Source organism: Mesoplodon bidens (assembly GCF_964165515.1).
Source record: "Mesoplodon bidens genome assembly, chromosome: 14".
NCBI lineage: Eukaryota > Metazoa > Chordata > Mammalia > Artiodactyla > Ziphiidae > Mesoplodon > Mesoplodon bidens.
In genome coordinates, this window is record NC_138170.1 from 51,042,742 (window position 1) to 51,051,145 (window position 8,404).

Below are 8,404 nucleotides of genomic sequence, written 5' to 3' on the forward strand. Positions count from 1 at the left end.
CCATTTGCAGCAACATGGATGGACTTAGAGATTATCATACTAAGAGAAATAAATCAGAAAGAGAAAGACAAATACTATATATCACTCATGTAGAATCTAAAATATGACATAAATTAGCCTATCTAAGAAACAGAAACAGTGCGGGTGGGGTGGGGAGGGAGATGGATTGGGATTTTGGGGTTAGCAGATGCAAACCATTATATATAGAATGGATAAACAACAAGGTCCTACTACATAGCACAGGGAACTGCATTCAATGTCTTGTGATAAACCATAAAGGAAAAGAATTTTAAAAAGAAGGTATATATATGTATAACTGAATTACTTTGTTGTACAGCAGAAATTAACACAACGTTGTAAATCAACTTTACTTCAATTAAAATGAAACCTCAAAGTAGTCTTTCAGCAGTCTATGTTATATATATATTAAAAAAAAGAGTCAAAATGTTTGCTTAGTCTATTTATTTTTGGTGGGGGAAGGAGAGAGGAGGAGGTTAAAAAGAAGTTTGGCTTCTGCTTCAAAGTGCTTTCCCAAGGAATGGTGACTCATTCATTACACATCATCAGCACACTGTTCTCCTGGCTTTCGTGATGGTCTGAATTCAAGGTAATATGTGTAATATGTGTTTTTCTGAAATCCAGTGTATTCATTTGGATTTATGTGGGGTGTTCCTTGCATTCCCATTCTCATATGAAAGGTATTGGCACTTTGGCTTCAAGAACAAATAAAAAATAATATAAAATAATATAAATACAATTTTTGTTTGATTTGGGCCTGGGCTAATTACTTAAGGAACTATTTAGCAATAATGATCTCAGATATTTAAATGCCTTATGAAGCTGCAATTAATTAAGGGACTGCTGATCCTAAGAACTATGCAACCAAAAGGGAATGAGGGAAAAATTCCAAATCTGGATGCCAAGTTCAAAGCCAAATATCAACAACCTCCTTCTCACACTTTTGCAATATCTATAAAGTAGAGGGAAAGGATAATAAAAATTACATGAGTAATGATAAATAAAAAGTGCATACAGAACTGGGAAAATATTTTTCGTTAAATTTGTCACTTATTCCAGTTCAATAAGATGTTTGTAAGGAAAATAAAAACTTAAGGCAAAAACTAGTTACACTGCTGCTGTTCAGAACTTCTTGAGAGCAAAAAAATGAATACCAATCTACTTCCCTGGTTTAAACTTGTCTTAAGACATGTTATTTTGTAACTTGAACATCTATATTATGCCTTGAAAATTCAAGCAAAAAGTAAAATCATACGGAAAGCCAGAAACTTCAATACATCTAGACAGACGTTTGCTTGTAGTTTTTGGTATCCAAAACCTTTTTTCCACACATAGCGCAGATGCCTAAAACAAACAAAAACTCATGTAAGTAATCAAATCTTAATAACAACTAATAATACTAATCAAATCGCTAACCAATACAAATGATTTGGTTTATTTAAGTCACTCTTGAAGCTTAGAACATAACTTAACAGCATCAGAAAAGAAAAAAAGAAAATATATACTTTTAACTATGACAAGTTCTAAGTTTATTTTGCCTTAGAAAAAAGAGCATTTGACTAATTTATGAAGGGCTACTCCTTTACTATGTTATCCAAATCAGTATCAAAAGAAGTGGGTTTGATATGAATTCAAAAATGGTATTAAAGGAAACTTACCCTTTTTGTAGGCACAGCCCTGGCAGTAATGAGAACCTGGCTGGTGCACAGAACTTTTACAAATTCTGCAAGTGGAGAACTTATTCTTTCCATATGGATCAAATCTAGAGATTTTTTTTTAAAGAAAGAAAAATGTACAATACAATAGAAATACTCTTAAATAACCTCACTCAAGTAACAATGTGATGAATTCATGCTCCCTGTTCCCTCTATCAAGCTCTACAATTGATAGGCACAGCACTCTTTTAACTGGCTACTCTCTTAATATGTCTCCACACTTCTGCCCCTTCCATGTAAGCTGTATGCTTGTCAAGAGTCAGCTGTACTTAATCCCAAACCTGTTTATAACAGTTGTATCTGTCAATCTATTCATGTGATATAATTAAATATTATGGAAACTCATGTAATGAGTACAAAAAGAGTGATTCTATTAAAAACTAAATGAATACTTTAGGATGACCAGGTAAGTGTGAATCATTAAAACTGCTATGGGGCTTCCCTGGTGGCGCAGTGATTGAGAGTCCGCCTGCCGATGCAGGGGACACGGGTTCGTGCCCCGGTCCGGGAAGATCCCACATGCCGCAGAGCGGCTGGGCCCGTGAGCCATGGCTGCTGACCCTGTGCGTCTGGAGCCTGTGCTCCGCAACGGGAGAGGCCACAACAGTGAGAGGCCCGTGTACCGAAAAAAAAAAAAAAAAAAAAAAAAAAAACTGCTATGGAATTAGGCATGGGCAAGAAAACTTAAAAATTGAGGAGAAATCCTAAGTGGAAGGATTTGGCACTTTACAAGTGTCAGTTCTTGCTCTACCTTAAAGATACTGGAAATATATATTCTGGTTATGATTTATGTAAGGCAAATTATAAAGTAGACTCATATTCAAAAAGCCTTGTCTCAATGCCAAATGACTGATGAATGCATGTACAGTTATGTGCTTTGACTTAAAATAAGGTATGTGTATCTTTTAATGATTGCCCACTTTAACTGACATTTTCAATTAACTGGTGCAATCCCTTTGGATAAAAAAGTTTCTACTAAAAAAAATGTGACCTTACAGTGACTGGAGGGCAAAATAACTTCAGAGGAAATACTTCCCATTAAATTGGCAATAACTTTTTGTAACCGTACTCATATACTGAATACCAACACTGTCCTAGACCTGGTTTCTTCTCTTGGTATGATACAACAGCTCATTTTTTTTTTTTTTTTTTTTTTTTTTTTGGCGGTACGCGGGCCTCTCACTTTTGTGGCCTCTCCCGTTGTGGAGCACAGGCTCCGGACGCACAGGCTCAGTGGCCATGGCTCACGGGCCCAGCCGCTCCGCGGCATGTGGGATCTTCCCAGACCAGGGCACGAACCCGCGTCCCCTGCATTGGCAGGCGGACTCTCAACCACTGCGCCACCAGGGAAGCCCACAACAGCTCATTTTTAAAGGTTAATTTTTCCAAATCCAAAAGAATGTCACTTTACTTCCCACAAGAGAAGTTAAGAGTGGACACTACTCTTCCTTTTAATAATAAGCTCAATTTGTTTGGACCTACATGTCTAGAGATTACTTTTTCTTAAAACCGTATTTTATTCTAAAATGTACATTTTAATTTCTCAGAAATCTTACGTACACTTTCCAAAGTGAGATGTTTAAAATACCCAAAAGTAATAGCTACTTATTAATGACACTGAAGTAAGTTTGGGAGCATAAAGGAACTGGAAGTACCTAAAACTATACACTCTGTAAAACATAACAACTTGGTCAATAATAACTGCGTGGTCTTAGAAGACATCAATAAGTCAGTCAACAATACATAATGTGATAATGCATTGAAGTTTAAGTCTATCATGCTATTTTATACCCATCATTTAATAAGCACCTTTATGTGTTGGGCACTTTATGTATTAAAAGCTATATTATTATTATTAAATACCAAAGATGAACTTGACAAAGCCTCTGCCCTCATCAAGCTGACATTCTAGTGAGAGGAGACAGATAATAAGTAAGAAAACAACCACACTTTTAAGATAGTAATACCTGTTGTAGAGAAAATTCAGAGAGGATACTGTGGTGGACATGAGGGGAAGGAAGGAAGACATTAGTTTAGATGCTGGTTAGGGACCCTCTCTGAGGAGGTGACATTTCAGCTGAGACCCAAGTAACAAGAAAGAGCCAGCTATGTTAAGCTCTTAGCGATGCATTCTAGGAAGAGAGAGTAGTAAGCACAAACCTCTTCCAATGGGAGTGGGCTTGGCATATCTGATGCAGGAGTTGGCACAATAGTTAAGTCAGAGAGGCAGGAGGGGCCAGATCACAGAGGACCTTGAAAGAATATGGTATGGAACCTAGCTTTTATTCAATGTAAAAAGAAAACCAGTGCAAGGTTTTGAGCAAAGGAGTTACATGCCCTTTAAAGGACCACCCTGGTTATTATGAGAATGAACTATAGGGAACCAGAGAGGAAGCAGGGAGACAGAAAGTTATTACAATACTCAAGTAAGAAACAATGATGGTTTAGAAGAGGGTAATAGCAGTGAGATGAACAGAAGCAGGTGTATTCAGGCTATATTTTGGTAGTAGAGCCAAAGAATTCGCTGGTGGATATGGGAAGTGAGGGAAATTAAGAAATCAGTGAGGGATTCCAGTTTTGCACAGCTAGATTGGACCACAGAGCAATGATGAGAAGACTATGATTCGACTGAAGGAAAAAGAGGTTGCCTGTCAGACATCAAATTGGAAAAGTCAAGGAGGCAACTGGATATATGTTTGGAGCTCAGAAAAGTCAGGACTGAGATATACATGTGGAATTCATTAACATACAGTTTGAATTTAAAGCCATTGGACTAAAGTCACTTGAGGAGAGATCATAAATTTATAAATAGGAAAAAAAAGTCTAGGATTGAGACCAGAAGCACTCAATTGAGAAGGAACAGTTAGTGAGTTAAGAGGAAAGGAGAGTGTGGTATCTCAAAGCCAAGAGAATAAAGCGTTGCAAAAAAGAGAGTTTTTGAAAGGTTAAACAAGGTAAGAACAGAGAAGTAGCCATCACTTTTAAAGGTCACGTGTGATCTTGACAAGAGTAGGTTTAGGAGTGTGGTGGAGATGGGGGCCTGACTAGAGTGGCTGAAGGAGTAAATAGAACTTAAGGACACTGAGAAAGTACTATCTAGATAAGGGTTTTGAAAACTTTTTCTGTAAAAGGAAGCAAGGAAATGGGATGGCAGCTGGAAGGATTCATGGAATTTTTAAGACTGGATATAATAGAGCATGGTGTCAAAAATTGTTTTTATGGTGGGAGACATTTTTATCCCTATTCCTAGGTAAAAAAGTAATGTTCAGAAAAGTTTAGAACTGGTTTAACTTGCTTAAGGTTACAGAGCTAGACAGTAACAAAATCTAGATTCAAGTTTAGGTCTGACTCCAGAGCTCATGACCTGTCCACATTTCTCTGCGGCCTCTGATTTGCAGGAAAATTAAGAACTAGAAAAAATAAGTCATGCTTTCTGGTGAAATTATAAAAATAATGTATAATATCTTTATATATTGATACAGTGAAAATGAACAGGGTGAAATCAGCAGGTTATAACAGACAGCTTGGTTATGCATGCTTGGAACTATCTAACTCTATGTTTTATCACAACAGAATGAGGCAAAACAAATTCATTCCAATACACTTAATATTAAAAAGAGTGGAAATTTATATGACTGCTTTATAGATGCTCTTATACCTACCTTGCTTTTTTTGAGGTCAAAGCTTTATTTTCATTCAGCTTTCTTCCACCACTTTCTGCATTGAAATATACATGTATTTTAGTGTGGTATGTCTACACATTTCACACATAACACATACATGAAACATTTAACAATTAGTTAGAAAGTTCATTTTTTGACCTCCTACCAATAGACTAGCCTATATCAAAATTTTAAAAAATTTCATTTAGTAGCCAGGTTTCAAAGACACTACTTAAAAACAAAACACACAATTATTTACTGGGAAAATAAAAATTTGGATAAAAGGCGATCATTTTATTTCTCAGACTCAGAGTAGGACTTTAGGAATGGGTCTATATTTACTCTATCTAATGTAAAATCTAGATGCCGCTACTTTGGTGCCATTGATCTTGAATACAGTAAAAATGTTTCTTTTTCTTCCCTTTGAAAACATCTTCACTGTATTTAATGATTATGAAAGTGAAAACATTTAAATAATTTGTTCAAGAATATAAAAATCAGGTGAGGAGAGGGGGCTTTCACACTAACCTTAATTAAGCTGAATCAAATCAATTACTGTGATATACTCATTGCTTAAAAATCATTTAAATATTTTGCTATCTCCTGCCTATCAAATTAGGAACCCTGACATGTCACTGAGAGAACTAAATAGAAAAGATATTAAATTGTTGGAGTATCTAGTATTCCTTAATGTTTAACAGATAAAATACATTGTACACATAACAACATATCATTTTACAAATAATGTAAAAGTGAAAACATTATTCACAGGAAGTATCTGATTCAGTTTCCATATTCTAAAAGGAAAAATACCTGTGGTATTCCTTGCACCATCTTTCCATGTATCTGGAGTGATAACAGTACCAAGTTTCTTTTCACCTGTTATAACAAGACAGTAAAAGTAAGGGGGATTAGTGTTTACTATTTAATAAATACACTACATTGTGCCTAAAGTTCACAATGGCATCACCAGTCATATTACGTACAAGCCTGTTAATGCTGGGGTCGGGGCCAGTGAACTGAGACTTAAGATATCAACTGTGGGCAATGGATAACTGACTCTTCAGTAAAATTTGTGGATAATAGTATGGCTTATAATAGGCTTCCTCTGTACATATATCCTTTAAACAAATCTGATAAATCTATTCATTCCATAAATATTTACTAAGCATCTCTAATGTATAAGCCATTGTACAAAGTACAGATAAAAATAAAACGAATTAGATAAAGCTCTAGATTTCAAGGAATTTATAGCACACTGATTTCTCTAATAGTAGTCTTTAACCTGAGTTTCACAGGTAGACCTTAGGAGATATATGAACAAGATTAAATTGTACACAAACCTTTTGTATATCCATTTTTTAATAGACTATGTTAAGTCTACAGCTTTCATCACATTCTCAAAGGGCTCAGAGAACCAAAAAAAAAAAAGTTAAGAATTATTCAACTAAAATATAAGCTGGAAAGTAAATAGTATGACAATTGAGAGCTCAAGTACTAGGAGAAATTCCATGGAGGAAGAAATAACCTTGGCTAGGGAAATCCAGTGAAGCTTTGTGGGGAGGGCAATAGAGAGGGTTAGTGGCAATGAGACTGTGAAGAAAGAGGAGAAAAGAGGATGAAGGTAAACTGGATAAGGGACACATGCTGGGGAAAGGCATTGAAAACTCAGGGTACATATGGGCAAAATATTGTTTGGTTTGGCTGAAGTGAAAAGGGTAAGGGTTAGTGAAAATGCAGTTAAAAAGGTAAGCTGAGGCCTCACTGAGGAGGGTTCCTCCTGAATGCCAGCCTCCAAATATAGAAATCCCAAGTTATTCTCTGCACCCTGAGAATTTATTAAAGTAACCATCCATGGTCATTCTTTCACTTAATATAAAAACTGTGATTCAAACTCAAGGGCATCTGTGTTCAAAGTTTTATATACTATAGGGATATAAACAAAGTGGATCACGTTAATTAGACAATTATCAGGATAAGAGGACTTGAAATTGTCACAGAAGAGTCAGACATATCTAGCTGTAGGAAAAAGGGATTTGGGGATATATGACAGCTCTTTTTAAACACATAACCAGTTTGTGAGGTCAAAAAATCATAAGATATTTTCTAGAAATCTCAAGGGTTGGCATTAGAATCACTGGATGGCAACTATAGGGAGGAAAGACTTTTCTAAAAGCCAGTGAAATCTACACAGACTGCTTTGAAGGTGGTGAGATTCTCCTACCCCTGTGCCTCAATCCTCTATGCATTCATGCAAAGAACATTTAAGCCATTGGATGGGATACTGACTTAGGTTTGTTAGATAAAATACAGGACACCCAGTTAGATTTAAATTTCATATAAACAATGAATACTTTTTTTTTTTTTTTAGTAAAGAATGTCCTAAAAGTGCGTGCTTTGGGACAAAGCACTTACTGTGGTGAGGAACAGCAAACAGAGCCAAGTCTCAAATATTGCATAGGACATATTTACACTAAAAATTATTTGTTGTTTTCCTGAAATTCAAATTTAACTGGGCGTCCGGTACTTTTGTTTGCTAAATCCATCAACTCCAGATGCTGTGGAAGTGACTTTTAAGATCCATTCCAACCCGGCGGGTCTGTGAAGGGAGGAAGCACGTCAAGAAGCAGAACAGGATGATACCCGGGATTTATGGGAAGCAACGGAAATAGACAAAGAGGTGCAAAACTGAGACCACTCTGAATGCAAATACAGGACGATACGGTCGTTGTGGGGGGCAGGAATGGTCAAAGGGCAGTATAGGAGGACAGAGGCTAGAATCAAGGACCTGTGGCCGAAGGAAAAACAAAAAAAGAGCAAAGTTCCCGGGGAACTCCAGTTAGGTTCTCCCAGCCTCCTTCTCCCGCAGAAGAGTCTCCTTAACTCACATTTTTCGCACACCATCCTTCCGCGACGATTCCCTCAGCCGCAGGACGAGCGGCAGCTGGAAGAAGTTAACAATACAGCCAGGGAAGCACTCCTCTTCCGGGTTACGAAAATCCACTTCCG

General features: G+C 36.7%; 1 protein-coding gene across 1 annotated transcript; it reads right to left on the reverse strand.

The window, feature by feature from the left end:
* Positions 1–447: 447 nt before the first annotated feature.
* Positions 448–8,398, reverse strand: CRIPT (CXXC repeat containing interactor of PDZ3 domain). Its single transcript, XM_081254634.1, has 5 exons — positions 8,284–8,398; positions 6,209–6,274; positions 5,396–5,450; positions 1,677–1,780; positions 448–1,362 (listed from the first exon to the last, which is right to left on the reverse strand). The coding sequence occupies exons 1-5, from the start codon at positions 8,297–8,299 to the stop codon at positions 1,298–1,300; spliced, it is 306 nt and encodes a 101-aa protein (XP_081110760.1). The 5' UTR covers positions 8,300–8,398; the 3' UTR covers positions 448–1,297.
* Between the last annotated feature and the right edge of the window lie 6 nt (positions 8,399–8,404).

Coding starts and splice junctions, on each gene's coding strand:
- CRIPT (XM_081254634.1), bottom strand. Junction 5,451..6,208: donor TGGTGCAAGGAATACCACAG/GTATTTTTCCTT, acceptor ATTTCAATGCAG/AAAGTGGTGGAAGAAAGCTG. Junction 1,781..5,395: donor TTGACCTCAAAAAAAGCAAG/GTAGGTATAAGA, acceptor AAAAATCTCTAG/ATTTGATCCATATGGAAAGA.